This window comes from Leptonotus elevatus, chromosome 14 (genome assembly GCF_054856555.1).
Source record: "Leptonotus elevatus isolate MCC_2025b chromosome 14, RoL_Lele_1.0, whole genome shotgun sequence".
Classification (NCBI taxonomy): Eukaryota; Metazoa; Chordata; class Actinopteri; order Syngnathiformes; family Syngnathidae; genus Leptonotus; species Leptonotus elevatus.
In genome coordinates, this window is record NC_141252.1 from 2,158,706 (window position 1) to 2,182,446 (window position 23,741).

The window sequence follows — 23,741 nt, forward strand, 5'->3', positions numbered from 1 at the left end:
CTATCTAACCAGACGTCTGACCAAAATGCCATTTTAAATATGGCCAAAATATATGCCAGTCTGCTAATAGGACACCCCCCCCCCCCCCAAAAAAAAAAAAAAAAAATATATATATCACCTTCGAACTGCTGTGACTCAACACCGATGACAAGAGCGTGTCCATCATGGTGTCTATCGCATACTTATATCTTGGTCGGCCAAAATTGCACGTGACTGCTTTTTGAATGGGTGCGTCCTGCGACCACTTCCGGTAAGAAGAGCGCTGAATCAGCACCGCGGACAGCGACGTCGGAAAAGGTTTCAGGACCCTGGAGAGAGAAAGAGGCGGGGCTAACGCTAACCTAAACGTATTATTACACGGAACAGACACGGGGAGCTTGTTAAGCCAAAAAACACATCATTGTTATTGGATACGTGGTCAAATAGGTCCAAATAAAGACGGACTATGGTAGTATTTGAAAGAGCACAGCAGTGTTTTTTTTTTTTCTTCCAATGTATGACTCACCATCAGCAGCAGCCAGAACTTTGGCACCCTCTATCGATGAACAGAGGAACTACACAAAATACAATTGGTACAAGAGAATGAGCAAATTGTTGGTCTTCGTTTTTTTTTTTTAGCTCAATAAAATGAAAATACCTCTTCAGTTGGAAAATACAATCCATTTTAACAGAAAACATTTGAATAAAATTAAAGTCTGGTTTTAAAAAAACATTTAAAAATATTCCCCAAAAACATGAAGCTGAACTGCGAATATACGAGTCCACTGTATAAATTGTTTGCTTTTCCCCCAAGCGGAATTAATACACCCCTTTACAAAAACATTTGGTGTTACAAAAACACTTTTTCACCACACTGTATTTAATCGAGATGTTTGTTTGCTTTGCTTGCAATATTTCCAGCTGTAATTGCCTCCTGCATATCCGTAACTTGCCGTGAAGGACAACATGACCACACAAACACATATGCACGCACGCAGGCCCTTTTGTGTGTGTGTGTGTGTGTGCGTGCGCGTGGCCTGACTCGACCATTTTCTGCGCATTCTCTGCAGTGCGCCTGGCACAAAAGGGCGTCCCATTGAAGGCCTCTCGAGCGTGAAGACAGCCAAACACAAATTAACGTCCGGGCAGTTAGGCTGACTGAAGGGCCGTAAATGTGCTCTTGAGGCTGTGTGTGTGTGTGTGGTAGTGGTTTATTGGGGTTGGGGGGGGGGGGGGAGATGCGTCAGCCTGCCAAACTGTGATCAGGGAAAAAAAGGGGGGGAAATTCTAATGCACACACACACACACACAAAAAAAATTACCCCATGTTGGAAAATAAAACAAAAATCATATTTCGTTTTGTGAGCTATAAAAAAGTTCAAATACTAAACACACACGGAAAAAAAAAATCTGAAAAAAAGCCAAGCCATGACATGGCCTCCATGCTTCACAGATGAGCTTGTGTGTTTTGGATCATAAACAGATCCAATTTTCCTCCATACTTTGGCCCAGATTCATTTCAGTCTCATCCGTCCATAAAAAAAGCTTTGTTTCAAAACTTTGGGTGGCTTAATCGTTGCATTTTTTTTGCAAAATCACAAAACGACAAGATTATTTTCCCCCCAAACACAGTTTTGGTTCTGGAACCGGCTCAACAGTCTATTGATGATGTAACCAGAATGACGTCTACACAATTTTTTTTATCTGGCAATGTACAGAAAAATACATCCAAACTGATCAAGATGACATTTTTTTTCTGGTCATTTTTCAACACATATCTACCCTGAACGCAGCAAAGCAAAGACGGTGGCATGAAACGCTGCGGCATTAACACCAGAGGGAAAGTGACAAGCTAAGCTAATGTTAGCAAGCGTGCTTATTTTTGTCACCGGAGGCGAACAAAATGCAGAGTGAGATGTGGCTGACAGTTGATCACATTTCCAATTTATTGTGTCTTCATAGTAAGATGACATATGGGAAAAACTTAGTTTTGTTTTTTTACGTGCTTTTAAGAGAAACACAAACATGGCATCATTTGGATCACATGATTTCAGACTGAAAAGGCTCAGTAATGCATAAAATCTTCGAGGAGTGTTTCAACCTGGTGATTGTGTCCCACATTGTCATGCTTTGTGCTAATCGTACCCACGGTAGTAAAGTGTTTTTTTTTTTTTTCCAGTTTGGGCAAACAAAAACATACATTACATTCATACTCATTCACCCATTCTCACGCAATCTAGTGTTCCCATGCTCCTTACTGGTCCTTGTTGTGGTTGAGAGCCCGATTAACAGCTGAAGACAAAAGAAAAACAAACATTTTGTTTAATATAATGTTTTTTCTTCTTCAAAAGACTCATTTAGAACTACAGTGGTACGCCAAACCAGCCATTGAGAGAAGAAGCAGGCTCAGATGCACGCAACCAGAATTTTTTTTTGCTCCTTTCACTTATATAGTTTGGTCGGGTCTATCATGACTAAACCCACAAAACAAAAAATAAAACAAAAAGTCTTCCCTCATCTCAAATCAATACTACCTTGTATGACTAGTACTGCCTGGGGTCACCAACTCCAGCCCACAAGGGAGGGCCCCTATCCTGCATGTTTTAGAGTAGGGGTCTCCAAGTCCAGTCCTCAAGGGCCCCTATCCAGCCTGTTTTCCATGTGCCACTCTTTTAACACACCTGAATCAAATCATCTCTAAGCTCTGCAGAAGCCAGATAAAGATCCTGGTTATTGGATTCAGGCGTGTTGGAGGAGGGAGACATGGATCCAAGCTGGATAAGGGCTTTCGAGGATCGGATTTGGAGATCCCCATTAAAGACGTCCCCCTCCAACACACCTGATTGAAATGATCAGGATTGTTATCAAGCTTCTGCAGAGCTTGCTCGGGAAGCATCTAAAACATGCAGGACAAGGGCCCTCGAAGGACCGAAAGTGGTGACCCCTGATCTATGTAATGTGAAAAATACCAGGTATTGGTGCCGATGCCAGCCGTAATTAAAGGTATCGGTACGCGTGGCGGTGGCCGATACAAGTGTCGGCCGCCCTCTAGTGGTCGTTTTACAATCAGGAACTAGAAATTAGACATATAGAAAATTGCCATTAATTTCATGTAATTTTAAGAAAAAATACATTTCGGGATTTATAGGTATTTCTTTAATTAATTGTCTTTTTTTTGTGTGTGTGTGGGGGGGGGGGGGGGTATATGTACTAGTAGTATTAGTATCGGTGACTAAAGAGTTGAGTAACGGCATTGGTCAGAAAAAAAAAAGTGGTATCGAACATCCCTAGTTTTTAACTTAGATTCTTGTTTAGTCAAGTTTGGATTATTTTTTGCAATACAATAATCCATGACATGTTATTTGTGGGAAATGACAGTACCTGTGAGAAAATGCCTTCCACAAGCCCCTGGCCAAAGTTTGGCTCCCAGTCTGTCCCTTTTAAAAAGAAGGCAACCTACCTGTATACAGTCCTGCAACCTCCCCTGTACAACTATTTACAACACGTGGAACATACAATTAATGTGGATTTTCTTACATAAATCGCAAAGATCCTGTTGGGGTATGTCTGGTGGCGCAACCCCAAACCCACGTTTTTGTCATTGTTTTAAGTCAAGTTGGTGATAGCCAATCACTTGCCGCCATGGCGCCTATTTTTCCAAGCATTGCAAAAAGGATTGGTTAACAAGCGTGAATGCGGCGGATGAGTAGGTGCGGTGATGCTTGCCGTGTTACGCATGCAGGAGAGAAGGCAGCTTGCACGCCGACCGGCATGCCGTATATATAAAATGTGGCGGTACTTGCATGTACACTGTGGGTATCTCACCCTCCTGCGTGACGCTCTCCGACACGCTCTTGGCCTTGGCGCTCAGGTCGCTCACCACGCCGTCCATGGCGGCCTGGTGCTTCAAGAAAAAGGGCCGGATGACGCGCTTGTACAGGATGTCGGAGCCGTTCCACGTGATGGGAGCCATACACCAGATGAGGAAGATGCACTGCGGGCCGGCGGGGGAGACGTCGTTCATCACAAACCATCAATTCTAAAGTCAAGATGGCTTATTTGTAACCAAGCCTCTGTAAAAGTACCGTGGTAACCACAAAAGCATTTTGTTGGAAGCGGGACAAATGCAATCATTTGTAAACCTGCACGACGGACAGGAACGCTAAAAAGCGCCAAGGCGAGCTGTGAGGATAACAGTAGCTGTGTCAAGATGGAAACGATGCTCCCATTGCATGCAATGTCCACAAGAGGATGCTGTGCACCCGGGAAGACAGGCGTACCTTCCCAGCGTAGTAAAAGGGGAACCAGAAGAGGAAGATGTCGGAGAAGGCCTCCACTATGCTGAAGAGTCCGTACACCACCCAGTAGGTGAGCCACTGCGTGTCGTCTTCCTTCACCGTGCTCTCAATGGCTTTGATACTACAAAAGAAGATAAACTTCAAGTCATCCCATACGCAAATCACTCATGTCTATTATTCTGATATTAGAGGAAAGGTATGTATTTCTATTTCTCCAAAAATAAATGCTATAACTCAAAATATACATGACAATATTCCTAATAATGTTATTTTTCAAATAGTGGCTGAAGGTATTTATTCACTCAAGTATCTATTGTTAGAAGTAAGGCCTACATCTGTATTTTTACATATTTTTATTAGCATTTCCACAAATAATAATTTTTAAAAAAAATGTGAAAAACTGTCAGAAATAAAAGCTGAGGGTGCGTTTATTGACATAACTGTAGAGTACCATCCATTTTTAGGACTTAGGACTTATTTGTACAAATGCATTTTAATGGTAACTATTTATAAAAGTGAAATGCAACATTTTTAATCAGTTTCTCCTCAAATGAAGGACAATTAATTAGGGTCGGCCCACAACATCTATACACAAATGTGACGAAGGGAAAAAAAAAACTAAATATGGATGGACAAAAAGACAATTAGAAGAAAAAATTTAAAGTAGGAAAATACAATTAAAACCAGTAAAAAATAAAATTGTATAATACTGAAATATTAAAAATAATAATAAAATATTAGAAAAATACTACAACAAAAACTAGAATATGAACTTAATAGGAAAAAAATATCAGCAAAAAAAAAAGAAAAAAAAGAATGAAATAAAACATTAGCACCACCTTCTTTATCATAACATTTGCTGCAAATAGACAACTGGGGTTATGGCATGTAGTCAAGGAAATACATGCTTGAGGCCGATACATACGAGAAATAGGCCGGATAGACGAAGCCGATGAGGTTGCATAGCAACGACGCTCCGTACCCGAAGAGCAGATAGACTCCGACTAGACCCAGGGCACCTGCATAGGGCAAAGCAGAGCACGAGTTTCACACAGGAAGTGAGTGGGTGGCAAATGTTAATCTACGATTTGACTGACACGCCAACATGTCGCCAGCAGGATGCAAGCAGCAGGATGAGGAGGAGCGCAAACAGTGAGAAGCCGGCCTGAAACATGAATCATCACATTGCCCGCAAAATGTAAATATTTGACTTGCAGATAATGGGGACGCTGAGGGGGATGGGATACAAAGTGGTGGAGCAGAACGATGACGCGTGATGTGTCCTTGCATCTCATTTTGGTTGTGAATAATAACTAGATGCTGCCACTAGAAGCTTGAACTGAAAAAACTGCTTCAAAACCCCAAAGAGACAAACCCTGAAAGCGCACGTGATGTTCTGTAAAGAAAAGATTTGCAAATATGAAACCCAAGTGACAAGATTGGAATATATAAAAAGGAAAAAAACGAGATAAATATATTTTGTTTGAATGCAAACATAGTAGAGGGGAAAAAAAGACAAATAATAATAAAAACCATTAGAAAACAAAAATATTTCAACAAATTCAAAATATTAGGATAAACAAAGTTTGACCAAAAGACGGCAAGGCTCCAGACTGCCCCCCTAAATGGTGCATTTTACTGCTGAAAGAATATTCTTGACTTTTTTTTAAATAAATATTCTTGATTTTTTTTTTTCTGTTGCTGACAAACTTCTGCACCACACTTAATGAAATGTATTAGTAATAATGTGAAAATGAAAAATTACAGTGTGCGTCACAAAATTTTCATCTTGTGCCCGTAAAATTTCAGGTTAGGGGCCACTCCTAGCAACAACAAAAAATTTGACCGAAAAATATAAAAATCGGAAGAAATACTAAAATATTATGTGTTAAGTACACAAATAGACAAAAAACCCACAAAAGCTATTATGAGATAATACAAATTATTTGACAACTTAAACATAAAACAATTTAGGAAAAAATCCAAACGGAAAAAAATATATCCAAAAACTAAAACCAAAATCCAAATAAAAAAATAAGACAAAAGAATAAACAAATTTGAAAAAAATCTGAAAATGTACCACAGGCTTAGTACAGTTAAAACATTTCATCCCTAGTTAAATGTGAGATGATTTGCATAAAATTTGCATGTACTTTGCACAGGTGTAAACAAAGGTGCAGGTGTCAATGGGCTTCAACTGAAACTGAAAGCGTAGCTTTCTACAGTTAAGACCAAAAACACCAGCTCTTCTTGAAAGTTTGCCAACTTTGTCAGAACGATACCCGCAATCCGGTACAGCAGTCAGTGATGTCACTTTGTACTTGCTTGTTGGCAAATGAATAGCTGTAGTGGGGGAAATGCATGATAAATGAACAACTTTGTTCACATTACGGTTGATTGTTTTGCCGTGACACGGTTGGACTCGGTTCGATTTCTGTGTTTAGCAATTAGGAAGAAATGGCAACGTTATGCATTCGAGGGCCATCCTGGGGGCAACCGCTGAATTGACAGCCTCCTCCTGTGAAATCCCATCCAAGTTTGGATGTATTTTGGGGGGGCGATATAAATACTCGTGGGAGCAGCTGAGGGTGGGGGTTCATTGAACAGCAATAATGAATGTGTAGCTAGTTTAAGAACAGGAAAAATGTATATCCTTGTATAGTTTTTATGGGCCACGTGACATCATTGCAGTCATACAAAAAGTAGGATTAAAGACCAAGCCTCGACGTGAATAGCCAAAATTTGAGCGTAATGGCCACCCCCTTTCAAATTTTAAACGTTGAAATCCAAAATGTATTCCCCAAAGCTGATTATCTTCTTGTTTAATGTGAAAGTGAATCTTAAACATTTTTTGACAATAATTATGGTATATGTGATCTCACTAGTCTAAACATTCTGATTAATATTACATTTGTGGATTAAGAGTTATGAAGCAAAATCCAGCCATTTTTACCCATCTCAGGGAGTGGCCATTTTGCCACTGGCTGTCGAGTGTAGATGACATCACAGTTGCTCAGGGCTCAGGCAACGACCAATCACAGCACACCTGTTTTCCGAAGCTGAGCTGTGATTGGTTGTTGCCTGAGACCTTTGAGAAACTGCAATGTCATCTTTACTCGACAGCAAGTGGCAAAATGGCCGCCCCCTGAGATGGATAAAAACGGCTGGATTTGGCTGCTTAACTCATATTCCACGAACGCAATGTTAACCAGAATAACGTATTTAGACTAGTGGGGCTGCATATAACACATTATTGTCCCCCAAAAAGTTTTGGGGGTCGACTTCCCCTTTGACCTGATCATTGTCTTCACATGAATGAATATCATTATCAATAATACCATATAATAACATTATTTGAAGGTCATTTTACATCAAATGTGTTGTTTCAGAAATATGTATCAGTATCCAAGAAGTAACTCTCATGTAGTGATCCATGTATGCATGTTGTTTAAAGCATAGCACCTTCTGTTTGAGAGAACCAGCCGTTTTTGTTAACCAGAACCGCCACCAGCTTATATAATTGAAGTTCAATCAGTACTTCTCATCTTACCAATCATTTTCTACACAAGCATCTGTACCTCAACTTGAGTACATTGCGTAAAGTCAAAACTTTTAGCACCTGCGTCTCTAAGGGAAGGGGAAGCGAAAGCTTGCAGAAAAGTCCCGAATGTGCAAATGTGTGTCGAGTGACGTCATCACAGCTAGCGCATGACAACTTGCTAGCTTGATGTCGAAGAAGACGTATTTACTTTTTAAACGTTACGGTCAATCATTTTTGTTCCTTTGATTTCGACTTTAAAAAAGGAGATGAGTTCAACCGAGTGTACGGACGTACCCAAGACGACATATTCTCTCTTGATTCCCGTTTTTTGCTCCACTGTTGCCAGCTGGTCGGTAACAAAGTTCTTCTCATGGAGCAAAGTCACAAAGCGCTCCTTGAACTGACTCATTCTCGAGCCTGGAAAGCGACGGAAAACAAGCGGGGGGTTGACAAATGACACAAAAAACGGCGAATGGGAGGGTTCGGCGTGAAAAAAAGACGTTTGTTTTACTCTTGTTTTACTCACCTTTATAGATAAATTGCCCCTGAAAAGAGGTTTAGAACGGCAGCTGGAGTGGAGTCGTAATGGGGGCGGGGGTAGGGAATAGAGGACGCCAGCTGGCCAATCAAGAGGCTTGCAAGGCAGGGGGAGGAGTTGAGTGACGCTTGCTGGCCAATCAGGGACGTGAGTAACGTTCATGGCGACAGGTGAAGAAAAAAAAACGGTTCTTGGAGTCCAAATAAAATAATTGATTAAAAAAAAGATAGATACATAGATAGATACGATTTTTAAAAATATTTTTTAGAGTTTTGTTATGTTTTCAAGATAAACAGGTGACAAATCATAACTATTCAACTCAACCATCAACGTTATACCTTTTATGGTATAATCAAGTCATATTTGTTCGCCTGCGATTGGCTGGCAACCAGTTCATGGTGTACCCCGCCTACTGCCCGAAGCTAGCTGGGATAGGCTCCAGCGACCCTTGTGAGGACAAGCGGTTAAGAAAATGGATTGTGATTGTGATCATTGTTCTTAATTTAACAACGTAAACTATATTATGTTACGTCTTACATTGTAAATCAATATTACATTATGAATTTGTTTATTATTATTTACTGTCTTTTCCCCAAGACCAAAATATGTTTTAGAATTTAACTAATGTAATTAAACTTTATTATATGTGGTGATATATACTTTTCTTTTTATGTAGTTATGTGTTTACTGTTAAAGAGTTAACTACTACATATTATTATATGACCACAAAATGAATGTGTGGTTACTGTCATTTGCAAACTGTATGTGTCACAATAAATGTTTATTTTGTTTTGTTCTAGCGCAAACTATATGTCGGCTACATGTCACAATAATGTGTGCTTGTACGTATCCTCATGAGGGATTACCCAATTTGCTTCCCTTATCCAATAAGCATCTGCTACACAGACTGATGGCGATACTCATACATTTTATTTCACAATGCTTCAATGTTGCAACGTTGGCTCGGGTTCAGGCTCTACTCCGAGCATCGTCCCAGGTCCGGCAGGGTTTCTGTGACGGGGTTGTGCCCGTCGAGGCTGGCCGCGCAGCTCACCGATCGGGCCTTGCTCCACTGGTCGGCTGGGAGGCTCAAGGTGCTGGTCCAGCTGTAAAAGCCGTCCCCACCCTCCTCTCCTTGAGGGTTGTGTGTCACCCCCGAGGTAGCGGGGTTGCCGTCCACCTTCCAGCCCAGATTCCAGGCCGGGAAGCCCCCTTTGGCCATGCACACGGCTATGGCATTGCCTGTTTGCAGCTGCTCTTTGGAAGGGGGGAAGACGGTCAAGGTGGGCCGACGTACTTCACCCGCTGTGACGGGGACAGGACAGAACAAGACCAGTTTTTTCAATTGCACGCACTTTTCAATGGCACTTAGGTCATGGTTTGGGTCATGTCATGTCAATCATCAAGAACACACTTTATTGTTAGCTTCTCACAAGGCAAAATGCAGCTACACAAATGAAAGATATTATAATGAACATCATGTTGTATTCTCTGTATAGCCAAACTTTGGGGAGTAGCCGTTAGCATCTAATTCTGGGGTTTAGCTCTTACTCAAGAAACATCTGGGCATTTTTTTGTTTTCTAAAAGAAATGACAATATTGATGGTACATAATGTCAAAAAGCTGGCTAATGTTAGCTCGCTAATGCTAGTTGTGGCAATGTGCTCAGCCAAATATGAACATTTAGTTTCACAAAATAGTGACAAGTTACTAACGTAGAAAGAAAGCTAGCTAATGTTAGCAGGATAGTGTTAGGTAGCCTGCAATAACAAGCACACAGCCAAAACGTGAAGACAAGCCATTATCATCAAATATTAGCATAAATGATTTGGGTTTCTAGCACTTATTCAAGAAATTTAACATTAGGGCGTTTTTTGCTTCCTATAAGACATTGACAATTGTTGACAAATGTAAGTTTATCAGTAAGTGGGTTTGGAAATTTAGCTCGTATTCAAGATGTGTCTGGGTATTTTTGCTATTTTATGGTGGCAACTAGTTAAGCTACCATTTTATTTGTTTGTTTAGGTACTTCGCATAGGCTATAGGCTGAAGGCTGTAACATAAGGTGTTTCTAAAAAATTAGACAAAGGTTGAATCTTTACACATTTTTGAAAAATGATAAATGATTGAAATTTTGGGGAGAGAGTTCTGGAATCGTCACACTCATGTTTACACTTGTGTTTGTTGACTTGAAAATTTTAATTTTCAAGATTTGTTAAATATCTTCAGTTTTTGTTTTTTGCTTGCTTTTTTTAAATAATGGAAAGGGTGGACATTTCAAGAAAGTGTAAAACAGTGGACGGAATGTTGCGTCTGAGCTGAATATTTAACGTTGAATACGCTAAAGCATGAATGGGTTGAGAAATGTTTTTGTTTTTTTAGATGAATTTCTTCAATGACAGATTTGTATTGTCAGCACTGAAGATTTGTGGCCGATGTAAACAACTGAGAAGTGTGGAAAAACAGAAGGACTGATGTCCCGAATCAGCAGAACGTTTTGCCATTGGAATAATATGAATTGGTTGACTGATGTTTTTAAAATTTGAAATAGTGAACAGAAGAAAGATCATGAATTATTTTTGGTGCAAAACAACATGGTAAATAGTGATAAAAAGTCTATTACTTACAGCCAAAGACGAGTTTGGTTCCTCCGCCGAAACTGTACCACAGTGAAGCAAAGCGGTGAAACGGTTGTACAAAAACCTTGTGGACTGTCAGTGCACAACGATCCACTTACGCCACTTCTTTACCTAAATGTGTGCGGTCAGTCAGCCTTTTGGGATCCGTCACCAGTGCGTACAGATGTGACAGAGTCCCCCCGCATGCACTAAAAATGTCCTTTTTTTGCTAAAACAATGCAGATACTGATGTCCTCAAACTGATGTGGAAGAGTCCAACAGGTCCAAAAAACAGGAAGCGGCGGCCTCTCACTTTCACAAAGACAGGTGTGCTCGCAGATTCATTTGCATTAGCTTCTGCGCATGGCTGCTCCGCCGCTTCTTCAAAAGTCCAAACCACTCTTTTCACACAAACTCCACGAGCAAACTGAGTCATGATGTGGTCGCCCGCACTCGCGTTCGTCCTTTTGGCTCCGCTGATTTCGGGTGAGACACTTTGAAACTTGCCATCGGAGTAAACAAAAAAAACATGATCACGATGATAATTGGACTTTGATTGTTCTGCCTTTGATTTTCCACTCAGTGTTGCATTCATTTTATTTCAGGATCTTCTGCCGTTGATTTTCTGAGGCAGACGGACAGAATCAAGTCTGTTTCTCTCGGCGGGACGGTGACCATCACCGCCACGGGAAGTTCAAACATCGGTAGCGTGCTCAGTTGGTACCAAGTGAAACCTGGACAGGCTCCCAAACCGCTCATCTACTACGTATCTAGCCGCTTCTCCGGCACACCATCTCGATTCAGCGGCACACGATCCGGCTCCGACTACACTTTGACCATCAGCGGCGTCCAGGCAGAAGACAAGGCCGATTACTACGCTCTCGGCTATCATAGCGGCAGCGGCAGGTACACACGGTGATTCATAGGCGTACAAAAACCTCGTAGGACTTTGAGAGAAGTGAAAGTGGCCTGCAGGTGGCAAGCGGAAGACTCTGAATGAAGAGCATGACTGGTCATCATCAAGCAGAACCGCCATCAAGACTCAATCACTGAAGCAGAAAGACAACATCAACCTGACATTTTAAAAGTTTAGATGAAAATGTTGCTTTGACTTGAGAGAGCTGACAAGATGCAAGCACGGATATGGAGGCAGTGAATTTAACTCACTTCACAATCACAAGCAACATTTGGCAAATACTGATTTTTATTTTATTTTAATTTTTTAAAGATGCTTCACTCTTTTATCAGCACTCCCAATTAGTTTACTATCAAACTAAGCATGAAACAGAGATTTACACCATGTGTATTTAGAGAAACTCATAACTTAACCGCTAAGTCTGCTAGCCTAATGCTAACACTAAATAGCATCTACCCTTTAAGCATTATTATTTTTTAATTATTATTAAATTTAAATTATTAAAAATAACAATGCTCACATTCAATATTCTTCATCCTCTGCGTAGAACGACGCATTATTACCTTCCACCCTAAGGCACTAATGAGCTGTCTGCTCTAGGCCCTCGAGTCAGGGTTCACCAATTCCGGTTTCTGCCTACCAACACACCTGAAATAAAAATCATGATTGTTATCAGGCATCTTGATGAGCTGATTATAAAAATCAGGTGTGCTAGTGGGCGGAAACATCTAAAACCAGCAGGACTCCTGACCTCGCGGACCGGAATTGGTGATCCCTACACAACAGTAGCTCCAACTGTCTGTCCTAAACTGCCCCCAGGTGGCCAAAGCGAGTATAGCAAATGGAGTGTCACATGAGCCATTCAGCTGACTTGTACATTACGCTTGTTGCTTCGAGTCGAAGACTGCAACAAATTAATGGTATTTTCATTGATTTCAATGTGGGAAAAAAAAAGAGATACAAATGTTTTGAGTTATTACCATGACATGGAATGAGCAAAACTCTTATCTCAAAGCACCGCTGTATATGTAACCACAGTCAAATAGTGTCCAGTACATTTGAAAATGAAATTCAATGAAAATACACCAAAAGGAAATCACATTTGAATATGCCCCCCCCCCAAAAAAAAATTAATAAAGTGAAAGGCAAAAAGTGAATGCAATACAAAAAAAGTATATTTAAATGATTATGTTAAGTTTATATGTAAAAACATGTACTACTAAAAATTACTATTTATACGTAGAGTATGTTAGTGTATTGGAAAGTATACAGCATTTGATGTACTGTATTATTCACAGCATTACAATGTATATTTTACACTATAGTAACATGAATATGAAATTGACAGAATATTGATATTGTGCAACAGAGATTAAAGGGGTAGGACCTGTTAAATGTATACTTCTTCCTACTTTTCCAACATATGTGGAAACGCGTAGTTCATGACTGGGTTGACTACTGCAAAACTGTGTTGCTTTCGTTGCAGTGCTACTGCGCATGTTGTTTTGTGTATTTGTCTGCAACATCTGTACTTTTATTACCAGTCTATTTTTCCTCTATTCTCTGTGGGTTTTTAAAATATATATGTTCAAATTAATTAAAAAAATTGATAAAAATGAAGCTGAAAAATAATTGGCTTTCACAGCAATACAGATGTGCTATTGAGCGAGGCACTTTTCCGAACCCCCAACTACTCGAGCACCTCCCAATCTCCCTTATTCCAAAATATATTATACAGGTACATTTTGGAAGAATGCTGTAACATAACAAAATGTGGAAAAAAGTGAGGCGCTGTGAGCACATTCCTAAGTAAACACAGTAAATGTTGTGCTTGAACTCAAGTCTTTTTTTTTTTTTTTTTTTGTCACAACATTTACAGTTGTTACATTGTTCCCAACGGGGATTACCGGTTATTGGATTGGTGGAGAGTGACGTTGGTGGACATTGTTCAGAGGCAAGCTCAGGACGGTCAGGTCAAAGTGTTAGCGGAGGCCTCGTGACGTGGGAAGGCTTAATTGGGTTTGCGTCGGGGAGTGGCTTGGCAGTTTCAAGCTGTTTATTGCCACTCCCAGTTGATGTTTACTGTAAAACTTGACGTCCACAACACACAGATACAGTGCTGATCTTTTTCTTATTCGTTTGTAAAAAGGTTTCCATAAACACGGAAATCCTTTCAGAAATGTGCATGTCCATAGAAAAAAAAAAAAGCTGAAATGGTGTAGTTTATATGCCAGGCCTGAAGTGGTGCTGTAACGCTGCCACAGGAATTCACCAAAAACAAAGAATAAGAAATCTAGGCGTTGTAAATGTACTCACAAAAATGACGGTACATTAGGAAGAGCGCAAGAAATGAGACACGAAATCGAAGGTTACCACCAAGATATAGAACATCTGACACGGTCTTGTCGTTTCTGGCGGCGTTAGCGCAAAGTTCACGCGAGAATTGGGACAATCACGTCATCTCAGGAAAAAATCTTAGCGGATTCACTGAAACACGTTTCTGTCCGAACAGGGCCTCAATATCAAACAGAGAATTGCACATTTTGTATTTAACCAAACCGCATAACATTGCCTTACACAAGTCAGCAAGTTTTAATGCTAACACACAATACAAAACACCATAAAAGAGCTAATAAAACTAGCATTGATGTTGTGGTCGGTATAAACCTTTAAACAACGAATATAACACATTGGTAATGTACTCAATTATGTCAAGGTACCACTGAATAACCATTTTGAAGTAGAGGGTTACTTTTCAATCAACGAGTTCAAGTTGCTGAGGTACGAGCTCAGAGGAGTGAGCCAGCTCGCCTGTTTCTTTGTAAATGGAACAGCTCTGAAGGTTGGTAGCGATTTGCTCCTAATGAGCTACCATCTTGTCTTGAGCCCTCTTAAGCGTGAGCGAAGCAAAGGCGGGAGGGAGTCTCTCTGCTGGCGTGGGAGGGGGATAATCCAATACAGCGAGACTTTTACCAGGAAGGACTCAGGGAACACTTGCGCTCTCTCCGAGACCCGAATGAGCACCTCCCCGACGAGACCAGACCGAGGCAGGAATTGTACAGACCGGTTGATCTCGCAGAGTACGTGGTCTACCTCACTCGCCATACGACTCGGGTGCCCGCGCTTGCTCCGGGGGGGTGGGGGGTTAGGGTGGGGAGGGCGGCGGGGCTGGGACCGTCGGTCAGGATGAAGTGGTGGAAGAAAATGCTGCCAAACATGTCGCCGAAAATCAGCGTATACGTGAAGGAGTTCTGTAAGAGGAATGGCCTCCTGACGCTGTCCGTCTTCGCCGTGGTGACAGGCTGCGTACTTGGATTCCTCCTGAGGTCACTCAACCTGTCGACACAGGTACGGACAGGGGTAGATGGATGGCAGGTAGATAGGTTTGACTGGGTTGGACTGATGAATGAATGACAGGAAGTACATCATTTCAATATGTATACTTCTGTGACTTGGATGGATGGGCAGGTTGGCAGGTTAGAATCTAGCCCAGGGGTGGGCACACTCGGTCCTCGAGGGCCAGAGTCCTGCAGGTTTTGGATGTTTTCCTTCTCCAACACAGCTGATATATGATCAGCAAGCTCTGCATAAACTTGGTAACGATCCCGTTGATTGAAATCAGCTGCGTTTCAGCAAGGACACCTCCAAAACCTGCAGGACGCCGGCCCTTGAGGACCGAGTTTGCCCACCACTGATCGAGCCCGTCAACCTGTCATCCAACCGCTAGATGAACAGACAGATGGATGGGTGCATGAATGGATTGATGGATGGGGAACACGCAGATAGAGGATGCCAGATGGATGAATGGACAGTTGGAACGAAAGACAAGACAGATGGATGTTGACTTGATGGAGGGTCGGACAGAGACGAAAGTTTGACGGAGACGGACTTGGAGAGGTCGATGGATGGAAGGCGCCACCGGTGGACGCAGAGGCCCAGGGACTAATGAATCGGTTGAGGGATGGGTGGATGGATAATGGGTTTAATGGACAGGCAGATAAACGATGGATGAAGGCAGCATTGGCGGATGGATGTATAGGCAGAAGGATGGATGACCTGGTGGGCGAACTGGTGAAGCATAAGTGGGTCTTTCTATCGGAAAGAGGGACGGATGGATGGATGGCAGGAATGATGGGCACAAGGATGGATGGCTAGAAGGATGAAACGTTGGATGGTAGGCTGGACAAATGGTTAATGTATGGGTGGGTGGGACTGAGGGTTTGTAGGGTGGAAGGACAGACAAATGGATGGGTCGAGATATGGTTGGGTGGATGGGCGGGTTGGACTGCCAGACGGACGACTGATGGATGGAATTGTGGCTGTACAGGCAGATAGACAGATGACTGTATTGGACAGATGGATGGATTGATGGGGCAAAGGCTAATGTATGAACGGGCAGAGGATGGATCAATGGATGGATGGATGACTGGACAGAAGGATGGATTGCTCTGACCGTAGGATGGACAAAAACGGATGAAGGATGCGTGGGTGGTTCTATAGATGTGAGATGGACGGATGGGTGGAGGTTTTGCTCGTTGGACTTGACAATTCGACCAACCAACAAAAGGACAATTGAATGAATGGAGTGAATGAAGTGAAATACAAACAGCTATTAGACTGATAGATTGACTGGACAAAGGACAGTTGTCATCTGATTGAATGCAGAGGATAGGACGCTGAAGTTTCGCTTTACAAAGTTTTAGGAAGTAGCCACTGAAGTAGCCAAAGATTTTTGGGGGGCTTTCAAGTTTCATTTCCGATGTTCCCCCCATCACCAGGCCAAGATCTACTTCTCTTTCCCTGGGGAGCTGCTGATGAGGATGCTAAAGATGCTGATTCTGCCTCTCATCACATCCAGGTACAAAATGCTTGTCCCTGATACAAAACGCATAGTCAATCTGGACTGGAGCCTAACACTGAAGTCAAGGTTCAGGGGTGTCTTAGGTCTGGTCTGTTTTTTTAAAATTCCATCCATCCATCCATTTTCTGTACCGCTTGTCCTCACAAGGGTCGCAGGGTTGCTGGAGCCTATCCCAGCTGGCTTCGGGCAGTAGGCGGGGTACACCCTGTACTGGTTGCCAGCCAATCGCAATTTTTTTTAATTATTATTATTATTATTGGTCCGCTGCTTATTCTAATAACACAACATTGCCTGCATCGGGTTACGAGAAAAAATATATTTGTCAAATATTGCAGTTGTTACGAGACTAATCCCACGCCTCCTAATTCTGCACTCCCAGTCTTATGTCTGGTCTGTCGGCCATGGACACGAAGGCCAGCGGCCGGCTGGGTGTCCTGACCATCACTTACTACCTGTGGACGACCTTCATCGCCGTCATCGTGGGCATCGTGCTCGTCCTCATCATCCACCCGGGAACGGGCACCGAAAAGGACAGCCACCACGCCAGCTCGGGGCCCGTTATGACTTCGGCTGATGCTCTGCTGGACCTCATCAGGTAAAAACAACCTTGTGTACACCCGGAAGTCAGACACAGGCTTAAGGTACTGAACTTCAGAAAAGGGCTATTGGAGTTCCCTCCGAGTGAGTGCTGTCATTTTTGTGTTTGTCCCATTCAATAATATGTCTTGAGAGTGCACGGAAGGCCGCGGCTGTCCTTGCCCACATGCGAGAGAGCATTGCAGTACCATAACTGCACCGTTTTTAATCGCGTCACTGAAGCCAAGTAAGCAACTCCTAACAAAGCAACAAAAAAGTGATGTCGCATAACTCAAAAATCTAATATTGGGGCACTCAAAAGTCAAGGTACCATTAAGAAAGGCTTGGGCACTTTTTCTTGGTGCCAAGTAGCTCCCAAACTTTTGTCCCCTGCGGTTCCAGGAAAATATCCATCCATCCATCCATCCATTCATTTTCTTAACCGCTTGTCCTCACAAGGGTCGCGGGGGTTGCTGGAGCCTATCCCAGCTGGCTTCGGGCAGTAGGCGGGGTACACCCTGAACTGGTTGCCAGCCAATCGCAGTCCTCTTAAGTCTTAATGGTCTTTTTTTGTCGCCTGTTGTCCTTGCGACAAGCCCAGTAAGACTCTAGCATTTAGCTAACGCTTAGCCAACATTTAGCGTTGGACTCACAACTTTAATAAATGCACATTTTGAAAAACCTCATTGAAAAATACTATTTGTGGCCCTTAAAGGTTTGCATTTAAGTACCTCTGGTCTAATTGGCTAAATATGTAAGCAAGTGAGTTTCATTAAATGATTGCCCAGCAATTGGCTAGCCAAATTGTATATATATATAAAAAAAAAAAAAGAAAGACGGATCAAGCGGTTGTTTGTCCATATGTGATCTGTGATTGTCCTGGTGACCAGTCCAAGGGTGCACCTCTTGCCCAAAGTTAGCTGAGAACCTCATCTGGGACCACAAGGATGTGCCCTGTAGAAAATGAATCGATATCCTGCCACTTGGCTTTCCTTAAAAGCCCATTCCTGCCAGCACTGTGTCATTTGAAAACCTTTATAACATTGATCTCAGTGGGGGGTGTGCAGCTTTTACTGGTCAAGGGAAACCAGTGAGAACCGATTACACGTAGTCCACAATGTTTACCTTCTACTACCTCCAGTGCAGGATCAGGATGCTAAATCTCCGGGGATCATTTGGATCCCGTGGGTGCTGACGCAAGAGCGCGCTATAAAAAGTCGCAAGCCGTCGGGGGTTATCCATCCATTTTCTACCGCCCTTCATTACATGTGATTAGAGGGGCAGGGGTGATCTGAACCCGAACCCAACTGACTGAGGGCAAGAGGCAAGGGTACACTCTACCCTTGCGATGCCAATGCCAACACTCAAAATGCAACCCATCTATTCATTTTCTATACTGCCTATCACATTCACGGGTGAGCTGGGGCCTTTTCCTTCCGACATTGAGTGAGAGAAGCTTAGTACGCCCGATACTGACATACGGACAATTTTGAGTCTCGAAACCAGAGTACTGGGAGAAAAACCTCAACAAACACCGGCAGGACTCCACACTGGAAAGTCTGAACCAAGATTTGTACACAGAACCGTTAACGTTGAAATCACGGCGGGCAAAATAGTTGCAGTGTCACTGGTCGCCTAGAAATAAGAAGCCACTTAACTGGTAAACTGTTAATCCCGCACTCTGTCTCTGCGCTCGCCACGAGTGCGCTTAAGCGCAGAGACATTCACGTAAGAGCTCCACGAATACACTCGTGGTAAATCTGATTATTTAAGAGCCTGGTGTTTGTCTGCCTGCCTTTGGCCAAGCAAACTCTTGACATCAAGAGTCCTCTTTTGCGTGTACACGAGGCTCCGGCTTCGCTTTTGCTGACGTACATGGCATAAATCCCTCCGACTGTTTGCCAGGTGCACATCAACACTTGCATTCTGATTAGAATGAAAACCAATTCAAATATTCCATATACACATCTCAAATCGGAGAAAACCACTATGTTGCCCTCGGTGACCAAGTCAACTGGTAAAGACTCCAGCTGTCATATTTGATCGCAGACGTGAAAAAGCATTATTTTTTGTCTTTTCCAGGAACATGATCCCTTCAAATCTAATTGAAGCAACCTTCCAACAGGTAAGAAGATCCAAAATCTCAAAAAAAAAAAAAAAAAAAAGTGAGTGTGAAATATCTTCACATGAACTCCCGTGTTGTGGTTCCCCAGTACCGAACAGACCTAGTGCCCATCGTGCAGAATTCCAACTCGAAGGAGTCACAAGCCAACTACGTGTACGTCATGCCCGACTATCACAATCCCCGCCTGGGCCACCCGGTCTTCCTGGACATAACACCAGCACCTGACGTCAACTACAAGATCGTGCCCAGTACCAGCAAGGGCATGAACGTCCTGGGGATTGTCATCTTCTCGGCCACCATGGGTAAGACAAGCTGATTTGGGGGTTAGGCCAGGTTTATGGATCTTGGGGATCCCCCCCTCCAAAGTTTAGAATTTGTGGGGGTAAAGACCAGCTTCTAGATTTGGGGATTTAAGCATCAAGATTTTGGACTCATAATTTGCGGTTAGCTCGTGCGATGGATAAAAGGGTGGCGTTCTTGTGGATGAAATAGGAGTAAAGTTTAAGAATTGGGGGGTTTACGTCTGAGCTTTTCAGATTAAGAGGTTTTCGTTTTGGGGAAGGGATTTAGTGATCAAGATTGAGAATTTGTGGAAGGCAAGGGTTATAGGTTAGCGAATAAACATTCAAGAAGAATTCAAGAATTAAATCAAATGTTCAGGTTTTGGAATTTTGGGGTGAGGTAAACAAAGGGTTTGTGGTTAGGTTGGGTATTGAATAAATGGGAGGAGCTCTTGGGAACAGCCAGATGTCTCCCAAGGTTTTGTTTTGTATTTGTGGGGTTTAGAGGTTTTTGCATTTGGGTTAAAAATGCAATAAAGGACATGGAGTAACTTATGCGCTCTTAGAGTTTTTTTTTTTTTTTTAATTTAAGGAATGAGTCTAAAGCTTAAGGTTTAGAATTTGTAAAGGGGGCTTATAGGTAGGGATACAAATTAAATAATGAAACCAGTGAGCTCCAGTTTGGAGTACTACATGTGAAAAATCTTTCCTGCGTGTTCTCAGGGCTGCTCCTGGGGAAGATGGGCGAACGTGGCGCGCCGCTGGTCAATGTTTGCCAGTGCATCAACGAGTGCGTCATGAAGATCATTAACGCGGCCATGTGGTGAGGAACACTCACACGCATGCTCGCTAGAAAAATAAACACAGGGCACAGGCAGATTAGCTCTAAAAATAAATGTCACAGCAGTTCAGCAATACCTGAACTGCCCTTGCTAATGGGTGATAGGAGGGAAGCAACTTCCCATTAGCTCATTGGAAGCTAACATACTGTATAGTATACAGAAATACTTTGATGTGAAATCAGGCCAAACTTTTTCTGTTTTAAATCCATTAGGGTTATGTTAGAGTATACAATATTAAGTATTGTACTCTTTGCGTGTTCAATTAACTGAATGGTGAGATCCTGGTGAAGAAGTCCCTTTGCAAAGGTATTATAATTATCAGAAGCTTCTGATGACAAAAGCTGACGACACTGAAGCCGTGTTCCATCAGATTGTGTGTCCGGTTCTCCGTCACATCATTATTTATTAAAAAGTAGGTGAATACGAAAAGTCTCCTCCCATCAGCCCACAGTACATTTGTTACAACTCAGTGAATACAAGAAAATCTGTTCCCATGGGTATAAATCAGATTAGAGAAAAACAATAATAATAAGCCTGTGACTCCCTTCCGACCGGCAGAGACCGGCCCCAGACAAAACTCCCTTAAAGATAGCAAATGTACAAACCCGTTGCCCTTTCTCTCATGAAAGTAACACAGATAAGAATACAATTCTATTCATTGAGCCATACTGAGTTAACATAATTATATCTACATCTACACAGCTATAACTAAATTCAAAATGGTTAAAATATAAAGTAAAATAGTAAAAATGTTAACAAAGTTAACAGTTATCAAAATTATTGGTAAATGGGCTTTTACTTTTATAGCGCTTTTCTACATTACTCGAAGCGCTTTAACACCATCTCCTCATTTTACCTACTGATGACGCAGCATCATGGGGTTCAACGTCTTGCTCAAAGACGCTTGATCGAACCCGTTACCGTTACACTCTAGCACCTGAGCCAAGCCGCCTCCAAAACAGGAGTGGGCCAAAATTCCTGCCATCCATTTTGAGAAACTCATGGAAGATCTTTTCTTGCATTTGGTCAATATAAATAATGTTGGGAATGATTCCGCCCTGCAGGTACTTCCCCTTTGGCATTGTGTTCCTGGTGGCAGGGAAAATCCTGGACATGCATGACCCGGCCCACCTGGGAGAAAAGCTGGGCATGTACTTCATCACGGTCTTGTCCGGCCTGTTCGTGCACGGCCTCATCCTGCTGCCCCTCTTCTACTACTTCTTCACACGCAAAAACCCATTTCTCTTCATCAGGGGCCTTCTGCAGGCTCTCGTCATCGCCTTGGCCACGTCTTCAAGGTGAGCGCAAGTCCACGCGTGACTCTCAGCAGATTCCGCCGCCCAAGCCCATCCCCGACGTTGACCCGAGATCCGTTTTTGTGGTTCTTCCAGCTCGGCCACTTTGCCAATCACCATGAAGTGTCTGCTGGAGAACTGTGGCGTGGACCGGCAGATTGCTCGCTTCGTGCTGCCAGTGGGCGCCACCATCAACATGGACGGAACAGCTCTATATGAGGCGGTGGCGGCCATTTTCATAGCTCAAGTCAACGAGTACGACTTGGACTTCGGTCAGCTCGTCACCATTAGGTATGCAGGCAGTCTTGTGTGGAGTACCTAAAAGCAAAACTTGAATACAAGTATCTTAACAGCAAATAACTTTGTACTTTCCTGATATTAAATTTACTTTAAGTATCGGAAGTAAAGGAGTGTCTGTTTTTGACGCAACTCTAACAGCCCGGCTTGTTTCACCTTAGCATAACGGCGACAGCGGCGAGCATTGGCGCAGCCGGAATACCTCAAGCGGGTCTGGTTACCATGGTGATCGTCCTGACCTCTGTGGGGTTACCGCCTGCTGACATCTCTCTGATCGTGGCCATTGATTGGGTTCTGTGAGTCCCCACTGCAAAGCACTTTAAAAACAAGATGTTGTAATTTCCTACTGGAGGTCAATGTCCCCCTCCCTCGCTCGCAGCGATCGCTTCAGGACGATGATAAACGTCCTCGGGGACGCCCTGGCAGCTGGCATCATGGCACATGTATGCAGGAAAGACTTTGAAAAAGCCGCCGCTACTGCTACAGTCGCTACGGATACTCTCACACCAACCATTGTAAATAATGGAGGATCATCAAAACGGGTAAGCAGAAATTGTAGGACACAAACTTCGGTTTATGACTGTGTGAGGGTAAAGTCATGTTTCTGAGTTTGCTGGGATTTGGAAAAGAGAATTGCGGTAGGGGAGAGGAATCTTGACTAACTCATAAGAATTCAGGAATTAAACCAGCGGTTAGATTTGAAAGGTTTTGGGTTAAGGGTCAGGGATTGAGCGGAGTTTTAGAACAAACGTTTGCTTTCTCTCCCAACAGAGAGACACGGTGATTTCCGTGGGCAACCAGAGCGTGGCCCTGTCCGACGCACCCCTGATCACGCACCGCTGTGATTTTGTATTTGAGGTTGACGGTGACAACATCCTGGAGAAACCTTTGGCCTGCTACAACCTGTGTCAAGTTTGAGGTGCTTTCTCAGGGTGGACAGTCAGTCTTCCTCAGACCAAACACCTCACCGGGGACAAAAAGGGAACCATCATAAACTCAGGATGAGACTTTTCAGTTTCTTTCCCAGTGCCAAGTCAAAACAAAAACCTTCACTACTTGATATACGTCGTCTCGGAATGAATTCCGTCTATGCGCTTCTGCAGCCAATTAGGTGACAAGAGTTGTCACTTTAAGACTTCTGCAGTAGGCATGTCCTAATGATGGTTTAGACTCCAATCCAAATGCCTTAACATGATCCATCGTGCTGAGCTAGCAGCAGCTAATTAACAAGTAACAATGTCAAAAGAACCTCAAGCTTAGACACCTAAAATAGTCACGAGATCATCAACTGTCTCTTTTTTTTTTATACCAAAAGCTTTTTTTTTGTGTGTGCTTGTTTTCCAATTAAAAGTTGGTTCACTCCACCAGTCTAATTCTTTTTTTGTTTTCATCTTAATGAAGTCTGTCTGCTGCGGTGATCAAATTGAGATTAAGCTGTTACAATCAGAAAACATGCCCACTTGTCACCATGTCAGGAAATAGGTGGAAGTGCTGATTGTTTTCAAAGTAAAAGCAGATACTTGCAATAGTCTTACTTTGATTAAACAATGTAATTTGCTTTCGCAAAGGAGTAC

General features: G+C 42.7%; 2 protein-coding genes and 2 gene segments (V, D, J or C); 2 read left to right on the forward strand and 2 right to left on the reverse strand.

Moving 5' to 3' along the window:
• Positions 1 to 1,901: 1,901 nt before the first annotated feature.
• On the reverse strand, positions 1,902 to 8,453 carry LOC147162535 (receptor expression-enhancing protein 6). 2 transcript variants are annotated; one of them, XM_086095659.1, is made up of 6 exons: positions 8,345 to 8,453; positions 8,113 to 8,235; positions 5,203 to 5,296; positions 4,260 to 4,398; positions 3,805 to 3,973; positions 1,902 to 2,271 (listed from the first exon to the last, which is right to left on the reverse strand). In XM_086095659.1, the coding sequence occupies exons 2-6, from the start codon at positions 8,225 to 8,227 to the stop codon at positions 2,234 to 2,236; spliced, it is 555 nt and encodes a 184-aa protein (XP_085951785.1). In that variant the 5' UTR covers positions 8,228 to 8,235; positions 8,345 to 8,453; the 3' UTR covers positions 1,902 to 2,233. The 2 variants fall into 2 exon arrangements, with proteins under 2 accessions (XP_085951785.1, XP_085951786.1); XM_086095660.1 differs by having other exon boundaries at positions 3,783 to 3,973.
• Positions 8,454 to 9,302: 849 nt separating this feature from the next.
• Positions 9,303 to 11,180, reverse strand: LOC147162536 (Ig kappa chain b5 variant C region-like). The segment is given in 3 exon segments: positions 9,303 to 9,661; positions 10,984 to 11,088; positions 11,147 to 11,180. Coding segments are annotated over 3 exon segments (468 nt in total).
• Positions 11,181 to 11,394: 214 nt separating this feature from the next.
• LOC147162537 (Ig kappa chain V region 3374-like) lies at positions 11,395 to 13,302 on the forward strand. The segment is given in 2 exon segments: positions 11,395 to 11,460; positions 11,580 to 13,302. Coding segments are annotated over 2 exon segments (366 nt in total).
• A 1,526-nt stretch (positions 13,303 to 14,828) lies between these two features.
• On the forward strand, positions 14,829 to 23,509 carry slc1a8b (solute carrier family 1 member 8b). The gene is made up of 11 exons (XM_086095559.1): positions 14,829 to 15,238; positions 16,669 to 16,748; positions 17,131 to 17,346; positions 19,410 to 19,452; positions 19,541 to 19,754; positions 20,457 to 20,556; positions 21,640 to 21,873; positions 21,967 to 22,161; positions 22,329 to 22,463; positions 22,547 to 22,709; positions 22,939 to 23,509. The coding sequence occupies exons 1-11, from the start codon at positions 15,077 to 15,079 to the stop codon at positions 23,083 to 23,085; spliced, it is 1,689 nt and encodes a 562-aa protein (XP_085951685.1). The 5' UTR covers positions 14,829 to 15,076; the 3' UTR covers positions 23,086 to 23,509.
• Positions 23,510 to 23,741: the final 232 nt, after the last annotated feature.